Source organism: Vicugna pacos, unplaced genomic scaffold (assembly GCF_048564905.1).
Source record: "Vicugna pacos unplaced genomic scaffold, VicPac4 scaffold_77, whole genome shotgun sequence".
NCBI classification, from domain to species: domain Eukaryota; kingdom Metazoa; phylum Chordata; class Mammalia; order Artiodactyla; family Camelidae; genus Vicugna; species Vicugna pacos.
Genome location: NW_027328758.1, coordinates 1564857 through 1587150, shown reverse-complemented (window position 1 = coordinate 1587150; position 22294 = coordinate 1564857). Strand labels below are relative to the sequence as shown.

Here is a 22294-nt window from a genome sequence, read left to right as displayed (position 1 = left end):
TATTGGATGTCTCATGTAACTCTACTGGTTTCCTTTAATTAGTTCAATTAATATTTTCAGAGGGACAGATATGTGCCCAGCCTTATAATACCAAGAAGGGGAAGCGTTTTTCCACTGAAACATATCTACCCCATAACATAAGCAAAAGGTTTGTATAAAGACCATTTAAATATACCAATTTCACAGAATTGTATCTCAATTTTATTAAATCTTTTACCTTTAATTTTTATATTTATTAGGTTTAATCAATATTTCTTATTTTTATAAGGAGTGCCAGAAGCCTTTTTTATTTTTTTTTTGTGCATGTATATAATTTTATAGAAGTCTCTATGATGCCCAAGTTTCAGACAAAGAGCTTAGGCCTTTCTCAGTTTTAAATTTGATTAATTGTTCTGTTGTCCCAATAATTGATCAAGTATTTCAGTCTATATATACATATATTTTAAACTGTGTTAAATAAAACGGACTTGTTTGAACTTTAATGTTGGGGGACAGTAGGTGATCTCTTTGACCCTTTTTTTTTTAACTTAACGTAGTGTAGGATCAAAACCTTATATCTAAATCCAAAAATGTCCATTTTATTTATCTCATTTAAAATAACCATATAAAAATATTTATCCATTTGGGATAAGCAACTTATGTTTTTTTTTTCTGATATATTTACAATCCTTTTTGGAGTTATTCAAACTAATTAACATTAATTATTCTAAGTTTTTATTAGCATCTCTAGAACCATGTATCGGAAAGTAAAAACATAAATGTAGCTTTTCAAACCAGTTTTATTTTTTTAACTAAGTTCTTAGGTTAACCATTAGATATATTTTTCTACCTTTAAACTTGATTTTAATAGGTACCAATAAAACAGCTGTTTATAACGAGATCTCCTTCAACTTTCACCAATTTAAAGGTTTTTCCAAATTAAAGGATTCATCATATGGCCATCAGTTTATATATATATATATATTTATATCAATTTATATATATATATTTACATCAATTTATATATATATATATATATATATATATATATATAGTGATTTTAAAGTAATAACATGAGTAGGCTCTTCCACATGAGAGTGGGGGTGTTGCCTAAATAAAATTCAAAGGTTTACTGTCCAAAAGCTAAAGGCCTTTGTGGCCCTGGCTGATGCAACAAAATTTAAGATGGCAAAATATCTCAAAATTGGTACAATCAAAGAATTGCTTAGAATCCCAATTTATTTGCGTGGCCACCATATGTACACAATACTTGAACCATTTGTATGTCAGAGTCCAAGATTTCCTTTAAAAAATAAAGTAAACATTTATATACATACATACACACACTTCAAACACCCAGAGAAAGGTAAAACATTAACATTTCAGGGACACAGGAAGAGAAATCCAAGTTCCCCCTAAACGGGATTTTGTTTTTAATAAGTTCAGAATTCCAAAAAATGTTTTTATCAGGCCTGGTTATTTACTTTCAGAGTGAGTTTTTTTTTTCTTATTTCCAATTAATGTAAGTTTTGTACATACATAAACCTGGCTGGGGTAATAGTTGGAGGCTGGCAATCTGTCATTTTTTTTTTCTGTTTTTTATTTTTTTTTTTTGAAAGTTCTATTCCCCATTTTAAGGTCGGGATCTCAGAATAAATTTGCTAGTAAGATTTCCCGCAGGGACAACTCTATGGCCTGAAGTCTTTGCCTCTACCACTCCTGGAAGATTCTCTGTCACCCGAGAAAGCTGTTACCAGCCAGGAGGAGGGTCCCATTTTTGGAGTTGAAAGGTTCCTCATAAGAGTTTTACTTTTATCCTGAAAAATTCAATGGATGTAACCAAATTGAGGAAAACATTAGACCAGGCTATAACCTAACCACCCAGTCCTGAACCCAGTGTATTTCAACTTGGACCCACTTGGGACGTCTCCACTGGGTGAGTATTTTTCTGATATGTTTCCACCAGCCCCACCTCGGACATCTCCTCAAGGTGGGTATTTCCTGTTATCTTTCAACCAGGCCCCAACCAGTATGTTTCCACTGGGTGGGTAATTCACCCCAGTTTCTTTCAACTGGAGGGCCATGTACCTGGATACACCACCAGATAAAACTCAGGATCATCAACAAATATGTGAGATCCGAGAACCAGGAGAGACTCACCCAAATTCATCTGGACTTCCCGAGAAGGCAGATGGGCACAAAGGGCCACTGATGGTACCAAGGCTTCAGTTACTCGGAGAGTTCAGGTGGAGAGAAATCTGCTCTTGGTCCCTTCATGGCGGCCAAAACTGTTGACTGAAATACATGTGCAGCCTAAAAGTTAAGAGTTTTGATTTATTTGGCGGGAGGACTCGAGCCGGAATGACAGCCTCTCAGATCGCTCTGAGGGACTGTTCCCAAGAGGTTGAGGAGGTGCTAGGATATATAGGAGCTTTACAACAAAGACCAGGTTGTTGGAACAATAAAAGATTGCTTGTTATCTAAAGAAAGCCAGGTATCTCAAGCACAAGAAATTAGTGCTTTTGTATGTATGGGAGGAAGCAAACATTTAGACTCACTGAATTCATTTTTTAGACAAGCACCTAGCTATCTAGGGCCAGTATCCTGTCCTTTCTTATTCTGAGTCTACTCAGACGGCACCATTGTTAGTTGCTGCAGAGGCTGGGCTACAGGCCTGTCCTTGCTGGGGGGTGGCGGTAGCCTTTAATGACTTGGTTTCAGTATTGTTTACTGACGTGGTTGCAGTATTTTCATTCACATTGTAGTATTTTCGTTGACAGACTGATTACGGATAATCTGCAAAATTGGAAAGCAACCGAGATGGAATTACTGCAGGTACCTTCTACGTTAATAAGCCGTGTGCAAACATAAACATGGAGGAAGCATACATTTGGATTTGGTGGTGTATGGAAGGGTTTCTGCACATTACAGGAAAGCGGAAGGCAGAATTCCTTAAGTCCACCTTTCTTTACTGTAGTGGTTTCTGAGAACAGTTTATGGTCATTAACCAACAATGACAAACGGTGGCACACATTGCATTTAAGAGCTGGCCAGCTTCAAACTTGTGTATTGGACAGGTGGAATTCATAGGCAAGTGGTCAGGTGGATGGGAGAGAGATGGAGCCAAGGCCTGGGCCCAGATTCCGGTTTAAATCGCCATTTCCTCACCATAAGGCCTTGGACTAGAATGTAAACTCTCTTAACCTCTTGGTGAATCTGTGAAATGGGCATCATAATATTCGTTTATTCCTGGGATTGTTGTAAATTCTAAAGAGTATTATAGCACACATGAAGCACTTAACACACTGGCACTTAGCAGTGTTCACTGTGTGCGGCCGCCACGCTTGGCATGTGTCAGAGCCGTAAAGGCAGCATTTGTCTATTGAGGACGCACTGGTAGCCCCTTGGCTAAGTTGTGAATTTGGTGATTTACTTTAATCCTCGTAACTCTGTGTGCAAAGGGCAGTTATTTTCATGGACAGATGAGGAATCTGAGGGTAAAAAACACTGTGTAATTTGCCCAAAGTCAGACCATAATTTTGGGTGCAGGGGCCTCTGTTCAGCATGGGCCCCTGGGCCTTCTGCCCTCTCCGTTCAGCACCAGAGCCTAATGTGGTGTCGGCTGTTTCCCAGCCCAGAATATCCGGCAGGCCGCAAGACACACCTGGCCCTGCGCTGCTTGAGCAAAATCTCCGAAGGAGAGGCAGTTAGAAAAGTGATAAACATAAAAACAGGCGACAGCAAACTGTGATCAGCTCTGAGAAGGAAAGGATCACGTCTCGTCGTGCAGAGCTGAAAGCTTTCCCGTCGGGGCTGCTCTGGGGGCGTTCATCTCAGATAAACAAACTCTGCTGCTGCACCAAGGCAGGAAGGCAGGGCGCGTGTGGCCAGGTAGACAGGACCTTGTTAATCGTGCTCATTCCCCATTCAGCTGCAGCTGTCACGGGCACTTACCTAGTAAACAGATGTAGGCCATTTTCATCACGCACTTTGCTTGGTAGTTTTATTGGCCCCACCTTTGAGATGAGGTCATTGAAGCCGGGGAGTTTGCTGAATGCCCGTGATCACCTTGGAAATATCCCCACTGGTCTTTCAACCAAGACTGGTGTGGCTGTCATGTCCCAGCTCTGTGAATGGCATCGTGTAGCTTCTGTCAAGTGGCCCAAATGACTAACATTAATATGCTTTATTCGTAGGAAATAGTTTTTGACAATAAGAGAAAAGGTAGTAAGAAATTGTTTGGAAAACTAGATAAAAAACAATTCTTCCCCAGCTGGGGGAGCGTACCCTGTGTCACTCACTCCACTGACTGCCTGGCACCTCCTCCCTGACGACTCCATGCTCAGAAGCCACTCTGAGCCTTTGAAGAACATTTTGCCTCATGAAACTGTTGACTAGGACCTGCGACCTCTCTGTCCCTGGTTAACTCTCAATTCAAAGCCATTTAAATATTATGCAGGCTCCTCCGCTCAGATGTAAGAATAGCCTCTTTAAACTTCTTGATGCAGCTCCTTAATGAAGATCTTGCAAAGGAAACCTAGCCAAAGCCTGGGATGTATGCAGATAGTGACTTTAACCTGAATATTTTTTGACGTTCAGAATCAGAGGGGTGGGGGACTCAGGAAGGCCTTTTTAACGTAGAAAGTGGAAAGTGAAAAGACGCAGGCTGTGTGAGACTGAAACATGTCAGTCGAAGCCAGCAAGGCAACTGTGTTCAGGATGGTGTGTGGGGCGTGCATTGTTCTCACAAAGAAAGAAGTGGTGGGAGGGGAGGAAGGACTTTTAGGTACTTAAATGTGGAAGAAAAAAGTGGGCTGAACATTTCCTGGTTGAACAAGAGGATTGTGACCTGATGTGCTTGTATTTTGGAGAGAAGGGTTTTGTGGAGCCAGGCCTACGGAGAATGCTCTCTGGGTGGGGAGTCAGCACAACAGGGAACCACAGAGAACCAAGCTGACTCCAGGGCCCCTGCTGGGGGAGAGTCGGCCTGCCAATTGGAGCCCCGCAGGCTGCTTCTGTCCCTTAGCTGGGGCCTCAGAACTCCCTTCACAACCCAGTACTGTTGATACAAGAAAAAAATCGTGGGGCATGAGAAGGGATGTGTCCCAGGCTTTGGTTGAGCCCCTGGGATGTGTCCTACCTGATTTTGTTCCTTGGCTTCATGCAGTAAAGATTTCAAGAGCAAGCCAGTGTTGAGTAAAGGTAGATTTATTCAGAGAGATACAATGAAAGCAACAAAAACATCACGAGGTGTGGGGGATGGGTGCTCACATTAAAAGTAGATACACACTCCACAGACTGTGGGCCTTCTCCGAAGAGGGAGAGAGAGTGATGACCGCCAGGTGGCGCTGTGTTGCTCGTTTTCGTGGGCTTGCGGTTTCATATGCTAATAAGTAGAAGGACCAGCCTTAGGGCAAGGGGCTGGGATTCCCAGGGAGTTGGCCATTTCCCACCCTGTGAAATTTTGTGGCTAGCCTAGGGAGTGCCATGGTGCCTGGGGGCGTGTTATTCACCATGTTACTTTTACAATGGGTGTATAACGAAGCTCAAGATCTGCTAGAAGTTAAATCTCTTCATCCTGAGCCTCAAGGCCTATTGGGGGTTGAATCCGTCACCATTTTGATGTTAATTGCTGTGGCCTTCCTAGAATGGCTGTGTTCTGCCCCCTTCCATCCTGTCTCACTCTGATGACGCAGAGAGAGCAGAGGCCGGGCTCTGCCTGTGCTCCTGCATTTAACAGCGGGAGGTTAGGGGTGGGATGGGGATGACTCTGAGTGGTAAGAAGGATGTTTCAGTTTTCCCACGTGAGACATGGGGACCTGCCAGCAGACATCGCAGATTTATTTCACGGGCATTATCGCTTGTGTTGTTACCGAATCAACAGGCAGGCCAAGAAACAAGCACCACTCAGAGGGTGGGAGTACTGAGATTTATTACGCTGGCGTGCTCATAGGGGCTTCTGCTCCGAAGCTCTGAGCACCTCCAAGACGTGCACATGAGGTTTTATAGGGTTAATTACAAGTATGGAGGTATTAGCCAATAACTCAAACAACAAAAAGCAAGCAATCAGTACACTGAAGCTTATCAATTTGGAACAGATCAAGTTACTGACAATTGTTGACCTTGGATTTAGGCGTTAGCTTATTAGCCCAGGAAACTGACACTAAATTTCAGGTTTACCAGTTAGCCCAGCAAAACTTAGATCAGTAAACCGACAGATCACACTTAGATTTGTGACTTAGCTTGTTAGCCCAGCTGGGCTTTTCCTTCACAGTGTCACTTATCTTTTCTATTTTTCTTTTTATTTTTTTAAGTATTTAATCCAAATTTAATATCAAGGTTTTTTGGAAAAGAAATTTTTCTTTTTCTTTTCTTTGTGGCTCTTATGTGGGGGTAGGTAATTAGTTGTATTTTTCTGCTAGTGGAAGCCCTGGGGCTTAAACCCAGGACCCCATGCACGGTAAGCACACGCTCTACCACCAGCCCCATCATCTTTTTCTTTTTGCTTTAGCTGCCAAGGATCTTACAGCTGAATTTCTAGTCGGACTCTAACACTTGCCCTGACTTCATGTAATCCAGTTTTATGACTTTATCTCCCCCTGGTTTCATTTAAATATTGAATCTCCATTGTCTCTTCACTCTCAGTTTTGCCTTTTTGTTGTTATGGTTGTTAAGCTGTGTTGAAAAATATTGTTTAATTTCTCTTTTAGCAGGAGGCTGAAAGTAAATAAATATGTAAACATACAGCACACTTAAATGATTTTATACATTCTAAGTTGTTTATTAGTTATTTAAAATCCGAATTGAATATTAAATTGATGACTTTTTAAATTATTTTTTAACTTTTTATAAAGATATAGCTGATTTAAAATATGTTATAAGTTTCAGGTGTACAATAGATGCTCCATTTATAGTTGCTGTAAAACATTGGGTGTATTCCCGGTGTTGCAAGATACATCTCTCTAGCATGTTTACATTACATGTTGCAGTTTGTATAAGAAAGTTGGGTAATGCAGAGTCTGGGACGTGGCTGTGTCTGACCCATGTTCACGCAATCCCTGCATGTCAGAACTCAGGCCTTCACTACTCTCTGCAGGGGAGCGAGTGGAGGCAGCTCTCATCAGCGCTGGCACCAACCTCTGAGTGGCAGTGACAGCAGTGACTGTGTGTGGACGTGCAAAGTGTTGTTCCAAGAGTTTTACATGCATTTCTGCATTTAATAATCAAAGCCTTCCTGTGAGGAAGCGTTTTATATTTTTAATGAATAATACATTTTATTTTGAAATTGATAGACTTCAAACATCTGGAAAATTTACTGGAATCGTACAATAAACGCTTAGATACACTTCACCTTAAAGGACACTATTTGGCCTTTTGTGTCTGGCTTATTTTAGCATAAAGCTTTAAGGTTCATCCATATTTTAGCCTGAATCAGTTCTTTATTCTTTTTGTTTGATAATATCCTTTTTCCTTTTTTTCATTTTTGGTCTATTTAAAAATATTTTCATTGAAGTCTAGTCAGTTTATAATGTTGTGTCAGTTTCTTGTGTACAGCACGACACTTCTGTTAAATAGGAACATATCTGTATACATTTTCATACTCTTTTTAAACATGTTACTATAAGATATTAAATATATTCTCTAGTGCTATAGAGTATAAACTTGCTGTTTATTCTTTACATACTCAGTATCTGCAAATCTTGAACTCCCAATTTATTCCTTCCCACACCCTCTCCCCTCTGGTAACCATAGTTTGGTTCCTGTGTCTCTGTGTCTGTTTCTGTTCTGTAGATAAGTTTATCTTTTTGTTTCTTTGGTTTTTCTGTTTTTTTGTTTTGGTTCTACATGTGAGTGATCTCATTTGGTATTTTCCTTTCTCTTTCTGGTTTAATTCACTTAGAATGACATTCTCCAGTTCCATTGATGTTGCCGCAAATGGCATTATTTTATTATTATTTTAAGGCTGAATAGTAGTCTATTGGACAAATATGCTACAACCTCTTTATCCAGTCATCTGTCAGTGGACATTTAGGTTGTTTCCATGTCTTGCTATTGTAAATAGTGCTGCTGTGAACATTGGGGTGCAAGTGTCTTTTTGAATTACAGATCCTTTTGGATATGTGTCCTCGAGCGGGATTGCTGGGTCATATGGGAGGTCAATTTTTTGTCTTTAGAGGAACCTCTATACAGTTTTCCACAATGGCTCCACCAAACTGCATTCCCACCACAGTGTAGGAGGGTTCCCAATTCTCCGCAGCCTCTCCAGAATTTATTGTCTGTGAACTTCTGAATGATGGCTATTCTGACGGTGAAAGGTGATTCTTGATTGCAGTTTTGATTGGCATTACTCTGATAATGATATTGAACATTTTTTCATGTGCCTTTTGGCCATTTGTATGTCTTCATTGGAGAAATGTTTCTTTAGGACTTCTTCCCATTTTTGAATTGAATTGTTTTTTTTTTTTCTTTCTTATTAAGTGTAAAAGCTGTTTACATATTCTGGGAATTAAGCCCTTGTCAGTTTCATGTATTGCAACTATTTTCTCCCATTCCATAGGTTGGTTATCTTTATGTTTTCCTTACTGTTTCCTTAGCTGTGCAAAAACTTGCAAGTCTAATTAGATCCCAATTGTATATTTTTGCTTGTATTTCTATTGCTTGAGTAGACTGCTCAAGGAAAACTTTGCTGAGATGTATGTCAGATGTTTTGCCTATGGTTGCTTCTAAGAGGTTTATAGTTTCTTGTCTACATGTTTAAGTCTTTAACACATTTTGAATTTATTTTTGTGTATGCTGTGAGGGAGTAGTCTAACTTCAATGATTTACATGCAGCTGTTCAGTTTTCCCTACACCATTTGCTGAAGAGGCTGCCTTTACTCCATTGTATGTTCTCACCTCTTTGGCAAAGTTTCAATGACCAAAAGTTTGTGGGCGTATTCTTGGTAATTTTCTTTATCCGTTCATTGATGGATGGATATTGTTAGTAACTTTTGGCTACTCTGAATGATACTGCTATGAATATTGATGTGAAAGTTTTTGTGAGATTATGTTTTCATTCTGTTGGCTGTACAGTTGGCCCACCATATCTGTAGTTTCCTCTTCATGGATCCAGATGGCTGATTGTAAAGGGACTCGAACATCTGTGGATTATGGTATCCAGGGTGGGGGGTTCCTGAAACCAAACCCCCGAAGATACTGAGGGATGACTCTATAATTAGAAGTGGAATTGCTGAGCCATATAACTCTAAGCTTTTGAAGAAATAACCAGACTTCTCCAAAGAAGCTGCACCATTGTGCCTTTCCACTGGCCGTATATGAGGTTCCTCTGCCTCCTGAACGACACTTATTATTGTCCATGTTTTCATTATAACCATCCTAGTGGGTGTAAAATGAGATCTCATTTTGATTTTGAATTGGCTAGTGATGATGAGCATCATTTCATATGCTTATTGGCCATTTGTATATCTATTTAAATTCCTGGTAAATTTAAAAATTGGGTCTATTTTGTTGTATTGTTCAGTTGTAACCATTTGTTATATATCCTGGATATTACTCTCTTTTTAGATACATGCTTTGCAAAATTTTTCTACTATTCAGCACATTGACATTTCACTAGAGTTTTTTTAAACTTTAAAACAATTTCTTTAAAGGGGAGGTAATTAGATGTATTGATTTATTTTATTTTTCTTGCTAAGCACGCACTCTATCACTTGAGATACCCATTTCCCCTGTCATTTGACTTTCTTGATGATGTCGTTTATAAGAAAAGGGTTTTAATTTTGATGAAGTCCAGTTTATCTGCTTTTTTCTTCTATCATTTGTGCTCTTGGTACTGTATCTAGGAAACAAAAGCCTATCATAAGACCACAAAGATTTATAATGTGTCTTCTTTTAGAAAGTTTATAGGTTTAGTTTTTATGTTTCTGTCTGTGATCTATTTTGGATTAAATTTCATTTGTTATTTAAAATATGGGTGTGCAGATTCCAGATTGATTCTTTTGCCTGCAGATACTCACCTTTCCCTGCACCATTTGTTGAATAGACTATTCTTTGAATGGAGTGTTGTTGGCACCCATATGGAAAACTGTCTGTAAATGTAAGTTTTTCCCCCTGGGTTTTTATTGTGTCTCATAGATTTATTTATCCAAACTTATGCCAGTACCATACTGACTTGTGTACTGTAGCTCTTTAGTACCCTTTAAAGTGAGTCCCCCATCTTTACTCTTCTTTTTCGATATTGTTTTGGATGTCCTGGGCCCCTTGCAAGTCCATATGAATTTTGGGATCAGTTTTTCAATTTTCGCAAAGAAGTCAACTGGAATTTTGATAAGGATTCCACTGAAAATGTAGATCACTTTGAGGAGTCTTAACATTTTTAATAATATTGTCTATCATTCCATGAAAATGGGATGTCTTCCATATATGTAGATCTTTTAAAATTTATTTTGGTGATACTTCAAATTATTCAATGTACAAATCTTGTAAATTTTTGTTAAATGTATCTCTCATTTTATTTTTTTATGCTGTTGTAAATGGATAGGCTGAGTTTCTTATGGGTGGGAATATATATCAATCTTCGTATTTCTAGAATTCCTTCACAGCAAATACCCTAGGCTTATATTTGCTACATAAATCTATCCACAACTATTCCCCACCCCGTGTTATAAGATACCAAGATCCAAGTTAAGATACCTGAACATCTATGTGGAAGTGAGAAATGAGACCCTTGGGTGGGGCTTTGTGCAGATGATACTGAGAACTTATTCAGGATGGCTTCTTCTTAATTTCTTTTAAACAACCCTTTTGGTGTATTTAGTCAGATACATTAAGAACATGCCCTTTTGATGTGCAGAGGAGCTAAGACTATAATTTTCAAATAATTTCTAGTGAGAGTGTTGTACTTGAAACCTAATTTGCATCAATCTTTGAAGATTTATGTTTCAGGAGCTTTGACTACAGAACACCTGTCTTTATTCTATAATGACAACTAAATGCTCAAGCAACATGTAAGAGTTTGAGCAAACTGCCCCCACCCCATAGTGCTGGGTGGCTGCAGCTGTAACTGGAGTCAGCCATTACATCTCCCAGTACACTTGTGCTGATCTGCTCAAAGGGGTTTGTCCAACAGTTTGTCAGTAGTCTGTTGGAAAAAGTCATACAACATTGAATGAACGTTGCTGGAATGCAATATATTATTATTAATATTAAGTAAACACATATTGAGTGCTTACTGTATGATGGAATTGTCCCTCAGCCTCACATGAATATTATTTCTCTTAAAACTTCATATATTTCCTTGTTATTCTCACTTTACAGATAAGGAGACTGAGAATTAGGTCTTCTCTATTTTGGGGGGAGCTCATCATCAATGACGTGAATTTGTAAGGAAAAAGATATTGATTCATCCTAAGAAAACATTTTTCTGAGAGTCAGCAATGAAGAAGATGAATACTGAAGAAGGTGATGAATGTTCGAGTGAGACAAGCCCTTGGTTATACGGAGTCAGCATCCCTGTCCTGGACACGGCACGTGTAGAGATGCGTGGTGGGTGAGGCGGTACGGACATGCACGGAACGCGGATGCCGTGCCGTTGGGCTGTGCTCAGGCCCGGCGGGACTTTTCCTAAGGACAGTGGACCGTCATTGACAGATTTTAAGTAGGGGAATGGGGTTCTCTCGTAGTTCACTTTTGTCTTGTAGAATGCTGCTTGGAATCATTTAGAAGGCTCAGCAGGAGGTGATGTGATGAGTCAGAGTAGGATGGCTGCGAGGTGTAGCAGTGTTCAATTTTCAAGTGGTTTTCAGTCCCAGGTTTGTGGCTCAGTAGCCGTGTCACTTTGGATGACGCACTCAAGATAGTGAAAAAATTTATCTAATCAATTAAAGCAGTGATGTAACCAATTCGCAGGACTGTTGTGGAGATCAAGTGAGATAACGTGTGCACAGTGTGCAGCGTGGTCTCCAGCACAGAGTCAGTGTTGAGTGAGTGCCAGTGAGTATCTGGAATGTCAGGTGAGGGTGGTGGGACTCGGTGACTTAGGATATCTGGGCCCTGAAGGAGGGGTCCAGTCACACTGTGAGTGATGGGCCTGAGTTGGGAGAGGCAGGGAGACCTTACCCCCCGACTTGGTGCCCTTGGCAGGACGGCTATATGAGGAGCACCGTGAAGTCAGCTCTTTGCAGGTGGAGTTGGAGGTGCCCTTGAGACATCTAAGTGCAGTGTCACGAGCTCAAAAGGAGGTCTGGGCCCGGGCTGTGCATTTTCCTTTAATCTCAACTGCTGAGGACGCCGAAGTATTGATCACTGAACGTGAAGACATACTCTACAGGACAAATGAATAGTAGTATCATCTCTGTCATCAAAGCTCACGTCTCTTTATTCATCACTCACTTTGCTAATTGGGTACTTACAGAGCTCACTTCACCGTCCTCCCCTGGGCTCAGGCTCCACAGAAAAGTGCTGGTGAGTCTCCCTCTTTTCCAGAAGAAGACACATTTAGCTGGTAGACTTCTGTACCTCGCCAGACTTAGGATATTAGTTTGTTGTTTCAAATCTATTTTCTGTTGGCCATGTCCTGACAGGAGAGACATTTTACCTCATGGTCATGTTTCAATTAGCTGTTACTGAGAATTGCTGATCTGATCCATAGTGTATGTATTCTATTAACATTGTAGTGTAGTTATCATTTTTCTGTCTTTTCCCTTTAATTTTGTTTGCCCCTTCAATGTTGTATAGTATTTGGGTTTTTTTTTAATTAAAAAATGTCTGTTAACAGTTAAGAGAACTAAAGCAAAGAAAAAATGCACATGAGAGCTAAATTTAGTAAATGTCTAGTTTTTTTTTCTGTCTCGGCAATGGAGGGTTCTAGAAACTCGTGAAAAACTTCATTACACAAGTTCCTTAAAATGCTGATTAAGAAATAAAACCTTCCTTCCTCATCTTTCAAGCTGCACAACTAATTGTCAAGAAAGTTAGGGAAAATCCTCAGAAGCCAAGACAAACGAGAAAGCAGGGATTCTGGGAGATATGTGAACCTTAGAAGCCGTGGGGTGGTGGTTGGCTCCTGAACTGATTTTCAGTTGCCTTAACAGGAGTGCAGGAGTTGAGCCCCAGGCCTCTCACACTGAGAGTTGGATGGCTGATCATATTATCGGCCAAGCCCAACCCGAGAATCTTGGTTTACTAAAGGGTGAAATAGGAAAAAAAAATTCCTCAAGGCAAGAAAGTAAGGAAAGTAATTTTGTTGGAAGAAGGGAAAAATAACAAATCCAAAGTAAGGATATAATTTAAAGCTGTTCTGGCATGAGAGTGACCACAAACTCCTGGCAGAAAAGCACCGCTACTCCTTGATTGAGAAGTTGTGTTTTGAATGAATCAGTGAACATCCATTCCGAAAAAGGCCTCCAGAGTCTTGTGGATCAAGATAATGGACCAAAAACACCTCTCTTCCAAGGTCTCATTCAAATAACCAGAAAAGTTTTAAAGGAAAGTAGCCATAATCATACTTCTATTTATTGACATTACTTTATGCTAGGAATTCAGAAGTGACTATGTAGTTGTCTCCTCTTTAATGGACCTTACTTTCTCTATGTGTAGACAAACTGACATAGTTGGGTAGCTTCGGGAAGGGAGGTGTTAGTCTGTTGCAATTAGCCAGGAGAGGAGATTAAGAAAACAGTGAAGGGTGGGTGAACTTTTTAGCTGAGGACATTCTTGTTCACTTGGATTTTAATTGCAGGCTCAATGAGCTGTCACTGGAGGGAATAGATCTTACGGAGGATGGACTTAGCTCAGGCCTCTTTGGAATGGAGAAGTGAACCTGGAGAAAGACAGTCAAATCTGTGTAGACATTAAAGTTCACTTGAACGTGCTCCAACCCTGAGCCACAGATAGGACAAATATGTAGCATTTCTTGAGGACAGAGAAGTGGTTTTATGATTCTCCAATAATGAATCACAGGGAACCGAGATGGCCAGTTGTCAAACTGAGACTTTGCTCTTTGGACGGTGTACCCACCAAGGGTATTGGCCTTTTATAAGTTTCCATTTCTCTTTAATACATGTCTGTTGATGAGGACGTGGGCACAAGTGTTTGACACCTTGTGGAGGCGACTTTGGGTACCTGCCTGGAAACACGGGCACAGTTGCGGTTGCGTCATACATCTTGCAGCCCATCCTGTTCCCCGGCTCCGTGATCAAGGCAGAGTGGTTCCTTGTTGACCTGTCCGTCTCCTCTGTGACATCATAACCCATGAAAAAACCGGAGCGTATTAACTTGGCTTTGTTAAAATCAAAGGAAAAAATCAAATATGGAGTCAGATTTGCCCTCTCCTATTTCAGTAGTGCCATGTAGAAGGCAGTTTGGGCAGCTTTTTGTAGTGTCCTGGAGGCTTTCTCTCTCAGCTTCTGGGCGCCTCTATTGAAAACCCTTCATAGCTGTCTGGCCTGCTCGAAAAGCACTCCACCTGTTTTGCCCTGAAGATGTGTTCTGTTTATAACTCATCTCTACTCCTTGGAAAACAACTCAATAAAAACTCAGATGGTTTTCCAGCAGCCATGGGCAGGGGTGAGGGATACCATATTATTACATCATAAAATAATAATAATAATAATAATAATTAATAATAATAATAATAATAATAAATAATAAAATAAGTCTTAAAACAGCACTGAGCACATTGGAGAGAGTCAATAAGTGCTTTCTGTCTTAAATCAAAAGTGATGTCTCAGTGATTCCATGGCTGCTGTATTTGCTAAGCTAGTTACTCCTTTGCTCCATTACACATATTTTTTTAACTGAAAAAGAAATACAAGCAAATGGTTAAAAAAAACTCAGAGTACAAAAATACACAAGTGAAAAAAGTTTTCCTTCATCCTCTCTTGTTTCAGCCCTCTCTGGAGATGCCACTGTTTACTATCCTTTGGATGCTTTTCCAGATATGCTTTGCACATTCCCACCTATGTATGTAAATTCCTTCAACGTTGTACTTATTTTTAACTTAAAGGGATTTAAATCCTCAAGTGGCTTCTACCTGGGTAATAGAACAGAACAAATCTGACTCCATATTAGATCTGTTCCTTTGACTTTAACCCTGTGTTCTGTCTCCTGGGCTTCATCTTACTTGTAAAACAATATTGCTTAGAGCCTTAAATATACAGGAGAGCCTATTCTGAAGGCTTTGACCTTTAAGGATATTTAACACTTTTTCATTCATTAAAAGATAACAAATTGCAGAATAGAAAATAACGTTTGTTTTGTTAGAGGTTTACAGGGATCTGACCCAGGCAGATAGCTGCAAGAACAAAGGATTCTAACAAGAGGGGATTACTACACCAAGAAGTTTGCAACAACCAAGCACGTAGGAAAGGAGCCTGAATTGTGACTTGGGGAGTTGGTTTTCCAGGACATTATTTTGCCATCTAGGTCTACAGAAACTTTCTATTCCATGCCTCAACACCTGGTCTCTCAACTTATTGGCCTGTCCTGCACTGAGGAGTATGAATTTGGACTCAGTAACACTCCTATCTACCTAGAAAGCTGGGCAATGGAGCTGAGTGTTACAGAAACAGGCCAGCCAAGAAACAAGCACCACTCGGATTGTTGGAGTACTCAAATGTATTATGCCGGCAGGCTCAGAGGGGCTTGTGTTTCGAAGTTCTGAGTACCTCCAAGACGTCCACATGAGGTTTTAAAGGCTTAATTACAAGTAAGGGGGTCTTAGCCAATAAGGCTCAAAGAACAAAAAGCAAGGAATCAGTACACTGGAACTTATCAACTTGTAATAAATCACGGTACTGACACTTGTTGAGCTTGGATTTATGTGTTAGCTTGTTAGCCCAATAAACTGACACTATACTTCAGATTTACGAGTTAGCCCAGCAGAATTTAGATCAGTAAACCGACACTTATCACACTTAGATTTGTGACTTAGCTTGTTAGCCCAGCTGGACTTTTCCTTCACATGAGGACAGCTCTCTCACACCCAGGGAAATAATATGAGCCCTTGATGTTTCCACTAGGGTGGGGTGTGGTTTACCTAGGAGGGATGGGGACTATGCACCAACACTCAGGCAGTCTGCTCTGTCTGGGGCTCTGATCTTGTACCACCCCGCTCCCCGCCAGTCCAACACCTGGGACAGTGGAGCTAAGGCTGAGATCGTGCCTGCCTGTTTACCGGCGTGTAAAAGGGAAAAATGTACTCTTCCCAAGGTAGTTCTGAGCGACAACACCTGCGGGTGCTTGCTTCCCAGAGCAACAGGAAACCCAGCTCCGCGTGGGGACATCGGGTGTGATACCCGTAGGGGTTTGGCAGAAGCATTGGATGGAGGGTTGGATTAGGGAGGTAAAACTTGAGCTGCGGGCCTTGAAGGGTTACAGAAGGGTACAGAGGCAGGTCTGCCGCCTCCTTCGGGGTGCTCCAGAGGTAAAACTTTTTCTCTCCATCTCTGCTACGACCCTCCCGTCTCCAGATCCCTCCCTTCTCTCTGCTCCTCCTGTCCATCTGTCTCCCTCCACTTTTCCCCTCCTCTCCACCCGCTCCCATCTTCTCCCTCCCTCACTGCCCCACCTTCTCTCACAGAACCCAGAGAGGATCGCTGGCCCTCCTGCGCATGCGCAGTCGGTACCAGCTGGTCAGCTTGTTGGAAGCTCCATCTTCGAGCTGGGGATCGGCCCAAAGTCTTCTCAGCTCTGTCTCCCGGTAGGCCTTTGGCTCCTGCCTGTGGCCGGGGCCTCTGGCTGTGGAAGTGCAAGGTGGGGGGATCTCAAGAATGGGTTCAGGCGGCTACGAGAGGGCGGTCCGCCTGTCACAGCCCCCCAGGGCGCCAGTCAGCGTGTGTTCAGCTGAATTTCTCCGGCCAGACCTCTGCCCGAGCCACCTGCCCCTGCACCCCGGCCACAGCTGCCCACGGCCAGGCGTGCCCCTGCCGCCTCTCACCCAGCCGGGCTCCCCTCAGTCCGCGGCTGGCGTCCCCTCCCCCTCTCCCGCCCGCGAGTCCTCTCCTCCCGGGCTTCCTCTCCTCGGCCGCCTGCCCGTCCCCACCAATGGGCGGGCTGTGTCCCGGGCGGGCGGGGTCTGCGGACCTGGACGGGGCAGCTGGGGCTGGGGCTGGCCTCCGAGCGGGGCTGCAGCCCGCGTTTCCACCCCCCACCCACTTTCCCTGCCCCGCGACCCCGGGGCTGCCCTGCTCTCCCTTTCCCGCTCCCTGAGGAACAGCTCAGCGGCGTGGGCGCTGCTCCCCGGGCTGAGAGCCTCCGGCTGTGACGCCCAGCTTCTACTGGTGGAGTCAGGAAAAGGGAGCATCAGTGCTGAGTGAGCTTCTGTCTCCTTCCTCAGTGTTTCTGCCCCAGGTAAGTACCTTGAACACTTTCAGGTGTTATGATGGCGGTGCTTGTTGATGTCGCGTGTTTTTATAGTGAGAGGGATTATAGTGGTGAAAGCAGGGCTTGGTTCAGTTAAAAATGAGCTGAAGGCATGAGGCTGTGTCATCCTGTTTCCTTCCCTCTCCCAGGGTGAAATGTGTGACCGTCGATTTTAAAAAGATAGTTACATTCCCTAAAGAGCCCAGCCCAGCTTGGGTGTGTTAACAGGAACAGCACCACCAGAGGCCTTGGATTCCTAGGGACATTGCAGTCCTAAAGAGCTCCTGGTACAGTTTGGTTTGTTTTGGTTTTTTGTTTTTCTTAAATTGTGGGGCAGACAAGTGGTATAAAGGGAAAAAAATTGTTAAGAATTATTTTTTCATATAAAAGCTTTATGTGATATTGTCCACACACCATGAATTCCATCCATTTAAATGATACAATTCAGCAGCTTTTAGCATATTCACAGTTGTGCAACCATTATTATTCCAGAACGTTTTCATCACATCAGAAAGAACAGTGGAAATAAATGACCTATCCACCTCTCCCCAGTGGTGGTTCTAAAGAAGTTTCTTGGCTATTCCTGACCATAAATTAACTTGTTACATTCCAAGAAAAATCTGGTAGGAATTCTAATCAGAATTGCAATGAATCTGTCTATCAAAACTGGAAGAATTAATGTCTTTATGGCATAAACTTCTACCCATGAATATATCTGGGACCCTATCTTTTCATCTGTCCAGTGACTGGCCCATGGGAAGTCCTCACTACTTGTTGGGCTTGTGAATGATGAGATTCTATACATCATTAGTTGCAACTGTAGCCTTTCACAGAAAAGAAAATTAACCTCAGTGAAGCCAAGTGATTCTCTGATGGTCAGAAAGAGTGACAGCCAGTCCTGGAGTGATCCAGTGGACTTGGTGCTTGCAACCATAATTCTCCACCACCTACACCTAAGGGGATTTGTGAGTTCCTTCATTTTTTCTTAATGGTGTTGCTTTCATTTTTACTTATTTTTTTAAATTAATTTTATTGAAGTGTAGTCAATTTACAATGTTAGTTTCAGGTGTACAGCAGAGATTCAGTTATAAACATATGCATATGTATATACATATGTTTTAGATTGTATTTAGTACAACTCATTACAAGAAATTGAATATAGTTCCCTGTGCTATATAGTAGGTCCTTGTCATTTATTTTATATTTATTAATGTGTATCCGTTAATCCTCCCTTTCCTGCCTGCTAACCACAGTTTGCTTTCTATGTCCATGAGTCCATTTCTAGGAGCACTGTTTTTCCTAGTAATATATGCTCTTTGGCTGCTTTCAGTTTCAGTAATTCCATCTTATCTGTGGGCACTTTTCTTCTGGTGGCCTTTATGTGGTTTGAACACGTGGTAATAGAGATCTGTATTTGGGAGAACTCCTCGTGTAGTCCCTGGTACAAAGTGCCCACTGAGGTGATGCTTGAACTGGGAAAAAAGCACAGTAAATGTTGGAATTTCCACTATGGTTGAGAATTCCAGGTTTCTATAACCTGTTTAGCCCACCTTAATATTGGCTGCACCCATACTGGATAATTTGGTGGAATTTCATGTTATGGTGGTGTAGAGACAGGGCCTTTTATGCTCTTCTCTTTCTTTTTCTACCACTCATTCTCCTAGGCCTCCCAGATCCTCCCCCAGAAGTGACCAGGGCTGGCTTGGTGCTGCGCTGAGGCAATAATTGTTAATAAGGCCCTTTCCTCATCTCTACTGAGCCTCCGTTTCTTTCTCTGCACAATGAGGGCTTAGACTAGATAAGTGCTTTTCCGTTTCTTTTAAAGCCATGGTTCCTTTGAGGAACGGAAAATGGAAATCTCTCCTCTCAACACAACCCTTTAGATTTTGACACGTCCTCCAAGGAGTGACATAGCTCTTTGTGGAAAACTGAAGTCATTGTGATTCCAGGTGGCAAAGAAAAGACTCTTCAGAGATTTACTGCAGGGAGAGGGCAGGAAAGGGGCAGTATGTCACACTTTCTAGTGTGAGCACTGGAGCAGGGGCTTGGATTTAAATACGGTGTCTGACGTGGCCTCTCTCTAATCTTGTAGAATGTGATAAACTTCTCTACCTCAGTTTCTTGATGTGTCAAGTTGGGGTGATAATATTTTAAGGCTTTTGTGAAACATTGTACACATAAGCCATTTGTGTCTCGGTAGAAATAAGACCTGCTAGGGATTCAGGGATTTGTTTTAAATAAAAATCTTGTCCATAGCCCTCTGTATGTATTTCGAAGTTCCTGGAAGGTGAGGGTGAGTCTAAATTCCATCGTGGGACAGGTGGCCCTTAGTTCTCTGTGCCCCAGATTACCCCCTCCTCCCCAGTCCTCTTCCTCAGTCCAGGATGAAGTTCCCTAGTAGATTTACACAGAGGTCTTGTGGAAATGGCTTTTCATTTTATTGTTTCACCAAGAAGGGCTGCCATCATGATATCTGGTCAGGTGAAGGCTATGCAATTGGGAGTTACTATTTAATAAAAAGAAAAAAATTACAAATAGAAAATTAGAACAAGGGTGGAGACAGGGGCTCTTGGAAGTGGGCAACATTAGCTTTGTTAACTTCAGGTGCTGTGGCCTGTTGCCACGAGGACCCATCCCCTTGCTCTGAAGTTGGAGGTACCAGTGGGTTCAGTGGGAATGTTATCTGAGTGTATCCCATGGGCTGGGCATTGTCCTGTTTGTACTGTGTGTTCCTTATTTGAGAGAGTGAGCTCACCTAACCTCAATAACCTCTTTAAAAAATTAGACTTTTTATTTTGAGATGTAATGTAGATTCCCATGTGGAAGTAAGAGATTATATGGAGAGGGCCTATGGACCCTTTGCCCAGTTTTCCTTAATGGTTCCATCTTGCAATGTTGGTGTACAATTCATTACTGACTCACTAACAATCTGAGGTTTGTGTTATTGCCCTCATTTCTATTCAAGATTAAACTGGGGCTTAGAGAAGCACACAGGCCTGCCCAGGTCACCCACATGGTTAGTGTAGACTCGGGTGAAACGTGGGCTTGGGATTTCCAGGCCGTACTATTATGATGGTCTGTGGCAGGGAGCAGCATTCTCTTTGCTTGTTTATTCATTCATTCAACAAACATTTATTGAGTAAACTCTGTGGGTCAGATGCTTTCTTAGGGTTATCTGATTCTTCAGCAGTAATGAGAATCAGGTAAATTTTATTTTTTTTAATCTGAGAAAATTAGCTCTGAGAGGTTATAAACCCCACAAATGAAGTATAGCTCATAAAGGAGCGATAGTAAATTTGTACAGTCACCTCCTTTTATGCAGGTGGTACCCTATGCATTTTACATTTGCAAACTTGCGTAATCCAGATATATTCTTGTAAGGCAAGGATTTTTTTTTTAATTGAATTATAGTCAAGTTTACAATGTTGTGTCAATTGCAAGGTGTTATTCGACTTTTGAATTAAAAAATATTTTTTCAGGAGGGTAATTAGGTGTATTTATTTGTTTCATTTTTTAAAATGAGGTACTGGGGTTTGAACCCAGGACCTCGTACATGCTAAGCACGTGCTCTACCACTTAAATGTACCCTCCTCCCCAAGGCAAATTTTCTTATCTATTATTATGAAGCTTAGGGATTCAAATAAATTGGATAGAATTCTAGATCTTTTCATCCTACTCTAGTCCTTTTCTCTACCTTCTGCTGAAGGGGGTTGGGGAAAGCAGTTCCTTTGTTCATTTCTTTATTCAGCATTATTGAGCAGTGACTTTGCATCAGGGCCTGGCTAGATGCTTGGAAACAGAAAATAAGAAATGACCCTTCTCTGCAGGGGCAGGAAGCCTAGGCCAAAAGCTGGGTAATGTGATCCGATCTACGGTAGCCATGTGCAGACTCTGAGGACAAACTGTATCCCCGGATTTACTTTGGCTTCCCTTGCCTTCTGGCTGGTACACACCAGGTAACCGCAACCCAGTGAGGCCCGCAACCCACAGCACAGTATGTACCTCAATCTCCTCTCCCCTCTCGGCAGGGCCTGCAACATGAGCATCCCTGACTACGTGCAGTGTGCTGAGGACCACCAGACTCTTCCCGTTGTGGTCCAACCCATGGGGATCATTTCAGAGGAGAATTTCTTTTGCATCTATAAACGAATCTTCTTGGTGAGCCGTATCAGCCCGTGCGGCTCCCAGTGGGCACTCTGTATTCACTACAGACACCACTATGCGCCCAAGAATGGGTGGAGCGGCTTCCACACCCACAGCAAGTTCGTGGGCCCTGTCACCATTACCGACTGTCTATCGGCCAAGGCCTTTGAGAAGCTGCAAGTGCAGAGGAGCTGTATGGCACCACGCTTAAAGACTCTCAGCTATTTGTCTTTGTGCTGCATGGGGAGGTAACCGAGCAGCCACGCACCGACTTGTCCTTCAAACTACGAGGACTGCAGGGTGGTGGAGAAGAGGATCGAGGATTCACTGAGTCACTCTTCATCTTTCCCAAGTCCAAGTGGCTGGATGGGGGACCCAAGAAGTCTGGGGACAAGATCCCCCTCCTCTGCATCCCGTTTGAGAAGGAGGACTGCATGGGACTGGACACAGACAGCATGTAATTTTACCTGGAGGCCAGTCCACCCTGGCTGTGTGCCGGATTGCTTCCCTACATTCAGAAAGGTATCAGCAAGAAAGAGGGCTTTCTTGTAGCCAAGGAGGGAGGGAGGTGAAGCCCGCCAGTTTACAGACATTTCAAAGTGAATCCCCCTTTGTTTCAGAGAGATCCTTTTAGGGTTAGTGTGGACACTTACTCCCCCTTTTCAGCCAGGTCCATGGTGGGACACATGGAGTTGCTGTCCAATAGGTTAGCCACAGCCACTGATGCTAGGAGCGCTGGGGAGGAGGCTGGTCTGAGCTGAGATGTGCTGTAGGTCAAATGCTCATCAGACGCTGAGGCTTGTCTAGTAAA

General features: G+C 42.2%; 1 protein-coding gene across 1 annotated transcript in view; it reads left to right on the top strand.

The window, feature by feature from the left end:
- Positions 1-22006, top strand: part of LOC140694646 (trafficking protein particle complex subunit 9-like) — a 29955-nt gene extending 7949 nt beyond the window's left edge. Inside the window, exon 2 of the mRNA XM_072957807.1 lies at positions 21369-22006. Within this exon, the coding sequence (XP_072813908.1) occupies positions 21369-21735 (367 nt within the window). The 3' untranslated portion in view covers positions 21736-22006. The remainder of the gene's footprint in view (positions 1-21368) is intronic.
- Positions 22007-22294: the final 288 nt, after the last annotated feature.